This window comes from Vanellus vanellus (genome assembly GCF_965231255.1).
Source record: "Vanellus vanellus genome assembly, chromosome: 1".
Taxonomy (NCBI): domain Eukaryota; kingdom Metazoa; phylum Chordata; class Aves; order Charadriiformes; family Charadriidae; genus Vanellus; species Vanellus vanellus.
Window position 1 is genome coordinate 218,973,277 of NC_138905.1, and position 15,842 is coordinate 218,989,118.

The window sequence follows — 15,842 nt, forward strand, 5'->3', positions numbered from 1 at the left end:
GAAGCAGGCAGAAGGCTACTAAGCCAAAGGGCTACAATTGACAAATCTGTCCCTATTGCCCTTCAGTTATGACTGGGGATAAAGCTGAATCCAATTCACTTATTGGTCAGCCTTTTATCTAAACACTGGTGCTTTTTTCCCCAGGTCTTGCTGTGACAGAAATAAATAGAATTGCCACCTTGAAGTTCTAAGCTTAGGCTACATTACCCCCTCTGTTCCTGGCTGCCCTGCTGTAGATGTCTAGAAGCACAGATTTGCACAAAAGCAGAAAAAAAAAAAAAACCCACCAAAAAGCATCCAGATACATCCAATCAAAATTAAATATAAGAATCCTATAAGAAGTAAAAAGTTTTTGACATATCATCCCATACTAGAGTAAGGGGATCTCTTTCTTGTTACCAAGAAGTTGGAGATGGCTACCGAACTGTGACATAAAGGTCTAGTATGAAAATAATAATTCCCCTTGTCCTTTTTGGCATGAAGTATCCTCCAGCATGTGTGGAAATGGACTTGGCTGCAGTAACTCACAGAGTTACTAAAAGGCTGAGCAACCTGTGATGAAAAAGTGTTTTCCCACTTTGCGTAAATGTGGGACTGAAATAATCGAGACTGGTCCTGACAGGTTTCTAGGGGACTCCTGTAATAATGCTTTACTTGGTCTTTCTTCACTGCAGGTTGCAATCAAACAGATGAATTTGCAGCAGCAGCCCAAAAAAGAACTGATCATTAATGAAATCCTCGTGATGAGGGAAAACAAAAACCCCAACATTGTCAACTACTTGGACAGGTATGTCATGATTTGAAGAATTCACAAAGGGGCTCTGGAAAACACTTCCTTGTCACTGTCTTAAGTGATCCTGTCGCAGCTTAATGCAGATATAGGACAACCTTGCGTTGTTAAATGCATGTAGCAATGTTGGGGTGTGGGTGGCTTGGTGGTGTCTCTCCATATCCTAGGAGAAACGGGTGTCTGAATCGGTATTCGTGGGGTATCTAGGCTCTCTTTAGAGATGCTGGCAGCAAAGGCAGTAGCAGTATGCTGTCAGGACTGTTTTTCAGCTCTCCTTTTCCAAATTTGACACAACAAGCCATTTCCTTCCTGCTACTAGCGAAGAAATAGAAATAATTTGAACTGTTATTTGTATTTTCTTTCCTCTTCCTCTTCTTTCCTCTTCCACTAAGCAACACTGACATACTGTTTGCGGAGGAGCAAACTCCTCCTGGGGTTAGATGGTAATCTTGTCCCTGTGTCTGTCCACTGAAGTTTTCTGCACAGTATCATAACAGTGACAAAGGTGAATGACATGCAACATGTAACCAAGCAAAACTGCTTTCTTTTGGGTGTGAGTAAGGGAGAAAAGGAGACCTGGCACAGACATAAGAACCCTTTGGAAGACAGAGGGAACAGGATTATTCCCTGCTCAAAGCTGAGCTCTGTGGGCTAATACACATGCGGTGGCACTCCCACTCAGCCTTGGATGTATTACATCCATATGGGACAGCTTGTCCTTGAATCCCTACTTCTGCTTACTGCAAGAGCTGCACCTAATATCTTATCTGTGTGCGGATCTACGAGTAGACAGTAAATTATCCATGGCCCAGCAATGTGCCCTTGTTGCCAAAAAGGCCAATGGAATCCTGGGCTGCATAGGGAAGAGTGTGGCCAGTAGGTCGAGGGAGGTCATTCTCCCCCTCTACTCGGCACTGGTGAGGCCACAACTGGAATACTGTGTCCAGTTTTGGGCTCCCCAGTTCAAGAGGGACAGGGAACTGCTGGAGCGAGTCCAGCGAAGGGCAACTAAGATGATTAAGGGCTTGGAGCATCTCCCTTGTGAGGAAAGGCTGAGAGAGCTGGGACTCTTTAGCCTGGAGAAGAGAAGGCTGAGGGGAGACCTTATTATGGCGTACAAGTATCTAAAGGGTGGGATGAAGGAGGATGGAGCCAGGCTCTTTTCAATGGTTCCCAGTGACAGGACGAGGGGCAATGGGCACAAGTTAGAACACAGGAAGTTCCGTTCAAATACACGGAAACACTTCTTTACGGTGAGGGTGAGAGAGCACTGGCACAGGCTGCCCAGGGAGGGTGTGGAGTCTCCTTCTCTGGAGATTTTCAAGACCCGCCTGGATGCAGTCCTGAGTAATGTGCTCCGGGCAATCCTGCTTTAGCAGGGGAGTTGGACTAGATGATCTCTAGAGGTCCCTTCCAACTCTGAAAATTCCGTGACCTGCTCTGCTTGTTCCTGAGCTGATGTCTCTTGGACTATGACAATAACAGAGCAGAAGCAATCAGCACAGCAGCTGCTGTGCTGAGTGTAAACTGTTTTTAAAATAAACATGTAGCTATGAAAATTCTGGTCACTATAGCTCCAGGCAGTGAAATGCCGAGGTCTGCAGACATAAGTGGCTGTGCGAGCTTTTCCCCACAGGATATGAATGCTGTACATAAGGGTGATGGTAGCAGTGCCACCATCGTCAGCTGTTTGGAGATTGACTGCTTCAGAAAGAGCAACTGGTAAATGTGCTTCTTTGGGGTAGGGGGCTGCCTTTGAAAGTGCGAGAAATCCTTACATCTCCCCTGCTTTAAATTCCAGGAAACAGTCACAAACTTTCAGCATTGAAATCTGGGGCGTACTGAAAGCCCAACAGGCAAAAGTGTTGCATGGTGGCTTGAATTCACCATCAACACAACATTGGTGCATTGTGTCAAGCCTGTGCCATTTACCTTTTGTTTAAGACATAGCTAGTTCAAGTCGAGCTGCAGCAGGATTTTCAGTCTGGAACACTCCCGTCAGAATCCAGCGATCCTGATGAGCTACAGGTTTGGCTTATTGTAGGGTGAAGAGTGCCTAGGTAGGGTGAGCTGCAGGCTTTAATCTTGGCAGCTGTTTTTTGTGGGTTTTTTTGTTTGTTTGTTTGTTTGGTTTTTTTTTTAAGATACAATGGAGGTACGTGACCTAGAATCGCTTTTAGAAATCTGAGCGAGTATTTGTACGCTTGTTTGCTCTGCGTGTATATCAAAATCTTATCAGATGTTTAACGGGTTTCTTTAACAGCCTTTTAATGTCTTAGCCGAAAAAAGTACTACTTGTATACTGCAGCATCAGTTGTGCTGCTGATTTATATGGTGCTGTGTCTTCATGTGTCACTAGAAAGAGCTACTTTGTTGAAGGGACAGAAAGTCAGCTCCTGAAATTTTGTGTAAGGAATGTGCGCACAGGGAAGAGATTCTGGGCAGAGGCCCTCTTCTTACAAAGAGCAGAAGAATATTACCTGTGTAAAATGAAAAAAGTGGTAAAGAGGAGTTAAGAAGTGCATCTGGGCTGAAACTTTTTGTTTCTCCTGGCTAATTAGAGGCTTTGTTTTGGCAAAACTGTTTGAGGCGCATTCTTCCCATTAGAGAGAGCATCACTGAGTACATGCACTTGCCTTGTCTAGCCAGTACCTCCCAGCTGTAGGGTAGCTGCACGTACTGCTGTCTTGTTCAAACTTCCAGCAACAAAAGCTGCTGCTTTTGTCCTCCACTTTCTCTCACTAATCTTTTTCAGGGGGATTAGCTTTTGTTTGAGTGCTGCAAATGGACAGAGCAGCAACAAGGATGAACATGGGGGTTCTTGTGCCTTTTATGCCACTTCAGCTTTGCAACTGCAGGATCCTGTTGCTGGGGAGCTGCGTCCCTCCTGCCTGCCCGAATGCTCAATGAAGCTGATCTTTGAACACCGCTTGCTGGCTTCTGCCTACTGCTGTTGCAGAAGAAGTATGAGGAAGGATGTGTGTGCCGCTGTGGGACCTGGTTTCTTTTTTTGTGGTTGTATTTTTGACGGTTTTTTCGGTTTTCTCCCTAATGGGAGCTGCAAGGTAGTCACCGGTATAAATAAACCAGCTCTCTTGCTTCTCTTTGCCTCAGCTTCTGCCCTTATGTAAGGGTTTCCTGTGCTTTATTCTCTCTTACCAGCATGGCCTACTTGCTCGTGGTTAAGAGATCTGGCTGCTTTACTGTCTGCCCAAACATCACCGTGCAAAGAATGCATTTATGCCTCAGACAGCTTTTCCGCTGCAGCGTAAGTGACCAGGGTTGCACGAAGCTGTGCTGTGACACTTAAGATAATGTCATGGTCTAATTCAGCTGTACTTAGGAGCTGAATTTAGAAGCATCTGCCTCTGAAGACAGTGACACTAGTTTTCCAGTGCAGACAAGCAGCCACTTGTGCTGAGTCACCTTCTGGAAGTGCCAGTTTCTTTCTACTGCATGAAAGAGGCCCTCAGGCTTGTAAATTCAGGCATCTAAACACAGGCATCAGACGCCCAGTGTTAGGCAAAGCAAACTCCTGCCCTTTGGTTTCTTTCTTTCTGAAGAACTCTCCTTAACCTGATATACCTCACAAATCCTCACTTTAAGTGGTAGCCACTGTTACCCTCACCCTAACCCCAAACTCAGTTAGGGCTGGAAGGTCGGTGACTAAAGCTGAAGATCTCCGACAGTCATGCTACAAGAAAATGCTGATTTCTTTCCAGGCTAACTTCATATTGGCATGTTGGAGGCACGTTACTGGTGCAGAAATCCCTTATGAATGATCTTGCTCTTCTGGGCAAAACCAAATTTTATAAAGTTTATCAATCAAAAAGGACTTTAACTGACTGATGTGTGCTTGTGATAGGAAGGGCTTGGTGGACACTTTCCTAAGGTATCTAAGTGGAAGCTGAGGAACACCTTACAGGAGCAGACATTACCTGCTCTTGCAGATGGATGAAGAGAAAGCTATAGACCACCTCTTTCTTCCCCAAAGACTTTCATCAGTTTGTTTTTACTGCCAGTGTTGTTTTGGAAGGTGACAGGTCACTGTGGGTGACAAGGTGCGACACCATGCTATGCCTGACGTCACATGCAGAGCAGGACGTAGGTGTAGGGACTTCCTGGTGGTGTCTCCGGAACTGCTGAGAGAGTGGTTTTGAGGCACGCCTACAGTAGACAGCTCGGTGACTAAAACTGGCCTCTGCTGCAGCAAGAGAATGAAAAGATCCCTGAGACGGCACCACCCGTCTTCTGAAATGACATTCACTCAGTGGCAGCTGGCGGGGAGCCACCATTAATTCCATCACCTTGTGTGTTGTGTCAGATCAATCAATTATTGAGGTGCCTGGGTCTTGGCACATGCCTTTGGCTGCTCATGGCACAGCTTTGGTTCACAGTGTGGTTCTTGGCTCGTTCCATCCCTTTTGGATGCGGACGGATACCAGCTTGCTCCCAACATGTGCAACCTGAGATTGTCACGCAGGAGAGGTGGAGCCCATTCTGCCCCCATCCTTACAGTCAAGTGGATTTGGGCTGCAGAGGGTGCTAGTGGTAACAAAGGGAAGCGTTGTGACACTGATTCGTTGAGAGGATGGTGATAAAATCTAGAGAGAGCCTGGTTTGGCAGGAGTGATGAAGCAGCAGCAACAGCATAGGGGCAGGAAGGAGGGGTGTGGATGGAGTGGCTTTCAGAGTTCCTTAGAAGGTAGATGACCCACAGAGTTGGCAGGAATACTTCTGAAAGCAATTCTGCTGTTCCGCTGTCACTCCAAGGGGCTGCTGTGCAGGTGATGCTGCTTTTGCTGGCATCTGTGATGCTGGGGAAAAAAACTGCCAGTGCATCAGTTTCTCTTCTGTAGTGGAGTTGGCCATCTGCCTGCTCTGGGAGTGTAGCCCTGTGTCCTTGGGCCCTGTAACCCGAAAGAAACTCCAGACTCTGCCTCCCTACATACTCCTCAGCATCACTAGACTGAGATGCCATCTTTGTCTTTAATATTAAAAGCTCTCCATAACAGTAACACTTTTGCCACACAGCTCAGACTACAGTTATTATTTTGGGGGAGTTTTTTCATCAACTCAGGTGTTGGCAGTGTGTCTTTTTAGGGTCAAAGCGTAGCTCCTGCCCACTCCTGTGGTATCTCACCTGTGTCTACTTTCCATGCCAAGTTGAGCTTAATTTCTTCCTCCTTCATTGTTGCTTTCTAGCTGATAGTTTCCTAGAACCTGTCCTGCTTTTTGCCTTTGCCTCTTCACAAATTCACTCTTCAGTAGGATCAGAGTTTCAGAGCAAAGCAAGCGTCTGTTTGATGAACTCTAATGCTAGCAGAAGCTTTTAATTAGATCCTCTGCCCTCTCCCTTGACTCATTTGTCTGCTCCCTTTAAAAATAAGAGGATAGGCTGAGATGGTGAGTTTTCAGGCTGATGATTCCTTCCTTCAGGAATGTGTCATCCTGGTGTATCTGTCATGGAAGATTGTGTTGCTCTTTTTTCCAGATGGGCCCCAAAAGGCAGAAGTGGTTGGTGGTTTGGGTTTGTTGTTTGGTTTTTTTGAAATGAGTTAATGCTGAAGTCTTCATCTCACATCTTCTACTTTTAGACATGAACACATACACTCCCAGCAGAGAATATTATCCCAAATGGCTGAGAAAACTCACCCTTACTTCAGCTGTCTCTTCCCCATCTTCCTATGGGCATTTTTGGACAAGACCTGCCCTTTCGGGCTTTCCTTTTTTAAGTGTTTAGAATTGCTATTGCATCCAGCAAGATGTTCTCGTTTTCCCTTATGAATACTGCTGAATTTTTTCAGACAAAATCCCAAACTATTTTGGTAGCATAAAAAAGATTGAGGTGATTTTCAAATGCATGATGCTTAAAGAAAAGTATTCTTTCTCAGTTGTTTGCGAGCAACCATCCACTGTCTCACCCAGGATTGTCCCTGGGCCTGGGCAAAGTAGGCGGTTGCTTAGGACAGCAGGATGCCAGTGGTGACAAAGCAGCCCCCAGCCACCTCTTCTGATGCAAGAGCCCTCAAAAGCCCTGCTATGTGCCAAATGTCTGGGCTGCATGCTTAGACCCCATCCTTACCTAGTACCTCTTCCCCTTCTCTCCCAGTGGCAGCAGGAGTTGTAAGGTTGGGTCTCCATCTTAGTCTGGACCCTTTCCATGGTGGAAAGATTCCACCTTGCTTTTACGGCCAGGAAACTTGTAGCCTGTTCTCCCATTACCTCTCTCCTCGACTTTCTGCACTCACCCTTCCCTCTGCTCATTCAGGTTGCGATCCCACGTACGGAAAGTACCATGAGTACCTGGCGACCCAGTACTGTTAAAAATGTTACTCAAGCCTCATGGTTTCTCTGCACTTCTAAGACAGCTTTAAAACCCAGTGTATTCCGGCTAAGTAAATAGTGGCATGCTCATACTTGCCGATTTTAAAATCTGGTTTTGGCTCTTCAGTTACCTTGTAGGAGAAGAGCTCTGGGTGGTCATGGAGTACTTGGCAGGAGGCTCCCTGACAGATGTTGTGACAGAGACCTGCATGGACGAAGGACAAATCGCAGCTGTGTGCCGAGAGGTAAAGCAGCACTCGCACTCGGAGGGAACTATGATTGGGAAGGGGTCACGGGCTTTCCACGGCCTGTCACTGACTCCACAGGCGTAGCTGTCTCCAGCTTCTGTAATGCAACAGTCATTCTTTCCGGGGATGGATTTCATCTGGGAGGTTGCAGCATACAATCCTAACACAAGCCTGATGTATTTCACCCTAGAGGGAGGACTGGAGTGCTAAATGGGGTTAGAATCCCCCTGGTTATGCCTGTTCTCCAGGTCTTTTGTGACTAACTTGTCCTTCTAGGACCTGCTGATCCCAGTGGGATCTCTCTCTATAGCCCTGCACATACTGAATATATGGAAGACTCTAAGACACTAAGCCTTTGCTACTCAAAATGCACGTTGTTAGAGTCTATTAGTTGGCTAATTGTGACCGGTGAATAATGTCATGCACAGTAAGAATATCTCAATTATTTTTTTTTCCAGTGTCTTCAAGCTCTGGAATTCCTCCATTCAAACCAAGTTATTCACAGGGACATCAAGAGTGACAACATCCTGCTGGGAATGGATGGCTCTGTCAAACTAAGTATGTGAAGAACAGCACTGCTGATGACTTGAGTTATCAACCCAGGGCTGTTATCTGCTATAGGCCAGGCCTGTTGGGGAGATGGGTGTTTGAGATGCTTGATGCTGTGGCGATGAAGAGGCTGTAGAAATGCTCCTGTAGGCGTTTTTGTGGTATTGGTTTTAATGGAGATTGGCAAGCGTGAATCCTTCTGAACTGATACCAGACTCAAAGTGAGGTTTGGGGTTCGTTTAGCTTTGGGCCATCTGTTTTTGTGGACTAAAATAACAGTATTTTAATGCTACTGCACTCTAGAAAGCTGGGTTGTAGGGCCAGAAGTCTTTATTTGTGAGCAATCTCTTCAGTCTGGAAAATATTGTAGATACTTGGGGGCAAGGGGAGTGGAGGGAGAAATGAAAACTGTGTAACTAGAAAACATTTAATCTTACAGTGCCAACCCAGGCTGGACTCTAAATGTTGTTTCCTCCTTGTGTTATCACCAGTAATAAAGACCTTGAGACTGTTCTGCCCCTCGGGTGCTAAGGTAGCTGTTGTAATTGTCATTGCCTATGCAGAGATAAGTCTGGACACTAGTCAATAATTATCTTCCACCTATAGCTTTAACAAAATTGTACTCCCTTTTCTCTTCCTCTCAGTTCTGTTGGCTAGCACCCAACAGGCATAAATAAATCTATTTTGGTCGGCAGTGACAGCAGATATGACTCAAAATTCGCACAGTGCAGATATGCTGAGTAAGAAGGTGGGGTTTTTTGCACATAATTGCTTTTTAGACTAACGCTGTACTTTGGTACAGTCACATCTCTGGAGTGTTGGCGATGAATAGCTGATCAGGGCCAGAGTGCTCCGTTCTTACGGAATAACTTCTTTGAGCACAGTAGGCAGGTACCGGGCTGTAGTTTAAAGTTAGAAAAGTCCCTGTGGGTATGATGCGGTAACCTTCTGGACTTGAGCTGCTTATTGGCTCTGCTGGAAATTTGCTCTGTTTATGAACCATATGTACCTTTCCTGGTTGTTAGCCTTGATGAGAACTCAGCTAGGGATCAGTTTAATTTTCATCATTCTGCCTAAAATTAAACCCACAGTGCCATAGGGGGTCAAGATGGGCAGTGCATCTTGCTGTGTTGATTCTGCTAGGCTCACAAGAACAGAATGAGTTTTCTTTCAGTAAGTCAAATACAAATAAGACATAGGGCCCTGCAATCCTTGTGTGAAAACTCTACATCTTTCTGTCTATTTGAAGAAAATAATCAGTATAAATTTAGGTACTTAAATTTAATTCTGAACACTGTTTGGTCTGTAAAGCAAATCCTGTTTGAGGGATGATATATCTACTGGGGAAGTAGTATCTCTGGGACTGAACTATCAACAGACAATATAGTATGTAGGTTGAGGGGGGAGGTGTATCTAGATCAGGCTGTGCATTAATTTCTATTTTCACATACTTAGGAACAGTCTTTAGACCATATTCTACATAGTGTATTACAGCTGCATAATGCTGCAGTCAAGTGTCTCAATGTCCATATATGGTTATTTACTGATCACCATCATTCACATAGACAAGTCAGCAGCTCTGTAATCCTCATGGCCTCAGTGAGGCAAATTTAGAAACTTACTTCTCAGCACCGTCTTTTAGATTAGCCACACACCCCCCCCCCTCCCCCCCCCCTCCTTTCACAGTTGCAGCAGCAACACACCAGACGATGCAGCGGGGTAGCTTGTACTACGGCTCTGGCTTGGTTTTGGAGAAACTTGCTGATTTCTGTGTCTGTTTCTTCCCCCCCCCTCTTTAATTTTCCAGCTGACTTCGGCTTCTGTGCCCAGATCACTCCTGAGCAGAGCAAACGCAGTACCATGGTGGGGACCCCATACTGGATGGCACCTGAAGTGGTGACGCGGAAAGCGTACGGGCCCAAAGTGGATATCTGGTCACTGGGGATAATGGCCATCGAGATGATAGAAGGAGAGCCTCCCTACCTCAATGAAAACCCTCTGAGAGTAAGTGAGCATCTTTTGCCTGCAGGTCTTCACTGGGCCTGTTAGTGAAACTAAGCTCTAAAGGAGGCAGGTGAATCCTCCAGTGTGGTTTCACCACCTGCAGCCCTGTATCTGTGTAGATGTTGCAGTGGGAAGATTGAGATAGTTTTAGTTAAAAGCCATAGTTGGCTCTGGGTAGTGGAGGTGTGGGTTCTTCTGTTGCAGACCCTCTGGTCACCTCTGGTGAGTTAGGTCATGCACACTCATGCATCAATTTCCCACTTTCTGAAGATGCTGATAGAGGCAGAAAGAGTACGTGATGGCACCAAAGCAGCTGACTTCTTGAATCCTTGTGCCCTGTGAGTGGGGAAGACTTCTCCTTTAGTTCAAAAATATGATGTGTTACTATTCTATAAATGGAGCTTTTTCCTACTGGCAGATTGTTCCTCCCTTTGTGCTCCAAATAAAGCTACAAGCTTAGACAGGACTTAAGCCTCCTGATGTCTTTCCCCTGTTTAGTTTTTAATGAAAGGGGAGATGCTGTCAGTTTGTAGGGATGCAACTGCACTTAATATAAGCCAGTTTTATGGCTTCTCCCTCAGCCACTAGGGGTGAGGGGATCTAGAAAAATTCTCTTTAACTTTTGTCTCCATCCCTTGCACTGGAAGTGATTTTTGGGAGAGAAGAGCAGCAGCAAAGAAGAGTGAAAGGAAAGAAACTGGGTGTTGAGTTAAATTTGAGGCTGGTTAAGTAACAGTGCTTTGGCTTCGTTTAACTCAACTTGTGCCAATTCCCAGGCTATCAGGCTGCTCCCATGGGCTGTGCTGAGTGATGTGCTCAAAGGACCTGCATATTAACAAGTCTCTGACAGATTTCCGTTTCCTTTGAAAATCCGTCCAGGAAGTTTCTTGCCTGAAATCCTGAAATGGATGAGTTCTGAGTTCCTTGATTCTCAGAGGGGGGTGGGTGTGAACGCTACATCCCCAAGCAGTAGCAGAACTCCTTGTTTCTGCAGGATGTTAAAAGCTCCTTGAGTATCTGCTGGACATCTTTTGTATGGAGCCAACTGCATCTCTATCGTATTGATGTTTTAGGCCATGTGCACTCAGGCAAAGTACCAACAGAACAAAATCTCCTATTTATTCAGGGGTACCTTCCCATGAGGATATAGTTATTGCAGGAGTCTAGCAGTGGTAGAGTCATGCCAGCTAACTTCCCTGTGTAAACACGGCCTGGAATGTTGTTTTTGTCCTCCTAATCCCTTGAGAGGGCTGCAGGATCCAAACCCAGATTAGGAGGGTAAAACAATAAAGGATTGGATCCCATCCACAGAAAAATAGGGCTGGCAGCTATTCTGTTTGCTGAAACTTAAGCATTGATTAGTCACCCTGATAAGGTGGGGTTTTTTCCTCTCCATTGAACTGGGAGGAGGGAGAGCAGAAATGGGTGTCTCTGTAATCCAGAGATGGAATCTAACCTTCATAACCTCCTGTTTCTTTGGTGCTTGTTTTTGTTTTAGGCCCTGTATCTCATTGCTACTAATGGGACTCCAGAACTGCAGAATCCAGAAAAGCTTTCACCCATATTCCGAGACTTCTTAAATCGCTGTCTTGAAATGGATGTGGAAAAGAGAGGTTCTGCGAAAGAGCTGCTACAGGTAGGTGATGGGGAACAGGGCCGAATCAATGTAATCATGCAATCCCGAGTGACGCCAGGCTTATGGGGAGATCTTGTTTGGTGTCTTAAATACTGCATTAGCTGAAGGCACAAGCATGGCTAAGAGAACCTGCCAGGAAAAAAAAAATCAAATAACCCCAAAACCTTAATCTATAATTAAGTGTTAACAGACTACTCCCTTGTTATGCTGTACTTGCTACTAGCAGCTGCTGTGCCGCATGTACTGTAGCCAACCTCAAATAATAGCCGTGCCCCAGGCCTGCCAAATGCTGAGCCCCTTAATTCCAATGGCTTCTTCACACAGCTGGCCCTGATATCTGTACGTGTTGTCATGCTCTGGCCATGCTTGTCCCGAGTTGGACAACAGGTGAGCTTCTAGCTGTTGGATATTCTGATTGTCTCCCTTCCGGTGGAGGGGTCACAAAGCTGTGTGGAATATGCGTGGCTTGCATTAACGGGAGCAGTTTGGCATTACAACATTTTGCCAGGTGTTACTCCTTACAGAGGTGATGGAATAAAGCTTACGAGGTATCTTAATCACAGAATGGTTTGGGTGAGGAAGGACCTTTAAAGATCCTCTAGTCCAACCCCCGTGCTGTGGGCAGGGACATCTTTCACTAGACCAGGTTGCTCCAAGCTCCATCCAACCTGGCCTTGAGCGCTTCCAGGCATGGGGCAGCCACAACTACTCTGGGCAACCTGTTCCAGTGTCTCACTACTCTATCAGCAGTTCTTTCATTGAAAACCTGGTGTCTTAGTCTGAAATGCTGGTGAAAAAGGAAGGCCAAGCTGCCAGGCTTTTTACCAACGTGGATGAGAGGACTGGTTTGTGTGTTCCTTCTGTCAAATCTGCCGTGGGGGTGGAAAACTTAGATCTTTGTAAAATAAATCTGTGATCAGGGGCACTCAGACCTCAACTGTGAGACAGTTCCCGGTTTTGTTTTCCGTTCTTTCTGCTAGTTTGTGTAGTGGATTCAGTTTTGGATGTGTTGCTGCCTTCTGAGACTGTAATGAAGCATTAATCACTGGTGGAATGGCAGTAGTTGAAAGATCATTTTTTCCTCATGGACTCTCCAGCCCCAAAATATCAGAAAGCAGTAATGTTCTGTTCCTTGGAGCAGGAGAACATTTTGATTGTAACATTTCTGCCTGTTTTTAACTACCTTTTAGCCTCTGATTTTTTTTTTTTTTTTTTTTTTTTTTTTCTTTTTCCTTCCATCTCTGGAGCATGTTGCCTTGGGTGGTTGATCCCTTCTGATGCTCACAAGTCCTGTCAGATATAGTTGCTTTTTTTTGCTTTTTTTTTTTTTTTTTTTCCCCAGAACAGCTTGTGAACTTGCCCTACATGCCTTCACTCTCACCTGAGAGCTGTTTAATAATCAATATTGTTTTATTTAACAGAGCACCTTGTATGGGAGACTGACTGAATGGCTCTGTGTTGTAAGCTCTGTGCAACTGTCCTAAATTCCAGCTGTTTTGCAAATTTCTAATATCCGTGGAAGGCCAAGGCATTGCTTTCACCAGACCTCGGATAACAGGGAAGAGAGAAATGAGAGGTGATTCCTGCAGGAAGCCCTGTGCCTTGTGTTTGAACCGCACAGGTTGTTTTTGTTACACCTTCCTTCCGCACAGAATTTCGCTACAGCTTTTGCAAGACTTTATAATTCCCTAGGGGGATTCACTGAATTTTGTTTGGTCTTGAACATGTACAAATATTGGAGAATTTACATGTGTTGAGTGCAAATCTGTTCATCACTTCAGGCAAGCTCCAAAAGTGTGTGGTGGTAACAGACCTTTTGGTTTCATGTGTTCAGAGATTAGAGCAGGTTGTTAGACTTCATATGAGTCTAGGTGCCAATATTTTGAGTAGCCACCCGACTTCTGTTGCATGTTCTGAAAAACTTAACCCTTTTTCTTTTTTTTTTTTTTCTTCTTCCTAGCACCAGTTCCTGAAAATTGCAAAGCCTCTGTCTAGTCTCACTCCTCTGATTATTGCAGCTAAAGAGGCTGCCAAGAACAACCATTAAAGTGGTGGAGTCAACACAGTCGTCGTGTCAAGATTTTTAGGTGTTCGTTTCAGAGACTAAATTACCTGCCCCTCTCCCCTTCTGCTCCTTCTTCACAGGGGTGTTCTTAAAACTTTGATCTGCCCTGAAGGGTGACAGAGGTTTTGTTCACTGAATGTGGAAGGGCACACAACAGGGAGACTGCTGATCTTATGTAGTGAACTGTCTTCTCGTCCTCATGATGGGGGTGAGAGGGGAAGGTCATATGGTTGAGAATATCTTTCTGAGAACGTCTGAACCTGACCTACACGTAGCAAAGCCATTTTGTTTTCACATTTCTTACTGTGTTTATTTTTTAAAAAAATGTGGAGCCTTAGACCGTGTTTATCTTAATAAATTAAATCTCCTGTTGGCTGGACTTTCCCTCCTTCTGGCAAGCTGCTATTGCACCACTGAGGCTACTCTGTGCTTTGGATGACTGGAGGAGGGAAGGAAGCAGGCAGCCAAAATGTGAACAGCTGTAACGACTGAAAGGGGAATGAGGGTGTGAATACACATACCTCCTACAGCACTGCTGGATGCTTCGAGGGAACATGAAGAAGGCCTCTGTGTGCTTCCTGCAGCCGTTGGAGAACTTAATGGATGATCTTATTGCCAAATTGTGTGAATTGGGGCCACCCCTCCCCCTTTAGTTTCAACTCAAGTAGTTAAACAAATCTCAAACATTACTGATGTTCTAGAAGGTAAATCGCAGGAAAAATTGACAGCTCTTTTAGGGTTATTTTATCAGTGCTGTGAGGCTTCTTAGAGACCCTTGTCCTGTATGATAAAGCAAACGGCAATTACTGTTAAAAGATGAGATTTGCCTGCAAAATGGTGATGAAAACTCTTTTTTCTTAGAGCAAATCCAATGGAAAACAAACTGATCGTGGATGCTGCTTTCTTGGAGACGTGGGGACATTAATTTTTTTTAAATGATAGTGGTTTCTTTATGCTACTGATTCCTTTGGTTGCTAATAGTCTGTAAAACAACAGGAAACCTGGAACTACTAGAGGGTTGGTTGTAAACACTGGGTTTATGTTCAACTGTATACTGATTTTTAATAAAATGGCTGCTGCATTTCTTAACTTGGGGCTGAGGGAGGATTGGAGAATTCACTGTCACCAGACAAGTCTGTTGGATAAGATGATTGTTTGTATTGTCACTGGGTGCTTGAAAGTGTTGGAAGAAGTAATATAACCTTGTCTCTTACTCCTTCTGTAGTCCTCTGGGATAGCAAGTGGCTCTCAAGGGAGTAACTTTACACATAGAGAAAACTGATGAAAGATCTGTATTATAATGTGGTCAGTCATTGGAATAGACTGCCCAGGGAGGTGGTTGAGTCCCCATCCCTGGATGTGTTTAAGAGACGTTTAGATGTTGTGTTGGGCGATATGGTGTAGGGGAGAACTTTGTAGAGTAGGGTAGATGGTTGGACTTGATGATCCCAAGGGTCTCTTCCAACCTAGACAATTCTATGATTCTATAACTGGGGGAGCTGCTTTCTCTGTGCTGCTTTGGTCATCTATGGGGTGACTTCAAACCCATTCTGGAGTAACCGCTCATCTCTCTCCAAAGCAGTTGTGTTGCACAGAAACTCATTCCTGCTTCTTGCTGAGACCTGCTGGTGGCTCAGCCCTTTCCTCCCTACACCTGGGTTTTAATTCAAATATATTTTTCCTATTCACTCCACAATACATTACCGCTCGTACGCTAGTTTTACCATGTATAGATAGTTTGTGAGGTCTTTTGCTTCTGTGGTGCCTTTTCCCATCCTTTGTGCTCCAGGGTGGTCACTGTTTGACACAAGGCATTACCAAAATCTGCAGCCTCTCTCCCTTTTTGTATATATATTTATTCTCCCTGTAATATTAAGAGTTTTCCCTCGCAAAGCTTGTATCTAAGCACAAATTCCTTGGGAAAAATAGCAAAGCTGCCAGCCTGGAGAGGTATATGATCTGTTGATGAGCTCTTCTGCTTGGAGCTTCGGTGGAGATTGCGAAATGGAAGGCCACTACCCTTGAATAATTCCCTTTGAATAAGGACTTTGTTTCTATTTCTTCTGGAATACTTCAGATGACATACGTGGGAAGGAACGAATTAGGGGCTAGATCTCACTTGATCTAAAATTTCATATGGCTCTGGTCTTAGAGATTTGGTAATTGACTTTTTTTGAGAGCACAGGATTAAATCCGACCCACAAATGTGTTTAATGTCTCTTT

The 15,842-nt window shown here is 44.9% G+C and overlaps 1 protein-coding gene across 1 annotated transcript in view; it reads left to right on the plus strand.

Moving 5' to 3' along the window:
* Positions 1-14,707, plus strand: part of PAK1 (p21 (RAC1) activated kinase 1) — a 74,669-nt gene extending 59,962 nt beyond the window's left edge. Inside the window, exons 10-15 of the mRNA XM_082488467.1 lie at positions 675-787; positions 7,245-7,362; positions 7,824-7,923; positions 9,722-9,918; positions 11,417-11,554; positions 13,515-14,707. Of these exons, the coding sequence (XP_082344593.1) occupies positions 675-787; positions 7,245-7,362; positions 7,824-7,923; positions 9,722-9,918; positions 11,417-11,554; positions 13,515-13,601 (753 nt within the window). The 3' untranslated portion in view covers positions 13,602-14,707. The remainder of the gene's footprint in view (positions 1-674; positions 788-7,244; positions 7,363-7,823; positions 7,924-9,721; positions 9,919-11,416; positions 11,555-13,514) is intronic.
* The last annotated feature ends 1,135 nt before the right edge of the window (positions 14,708-15,842 follow it).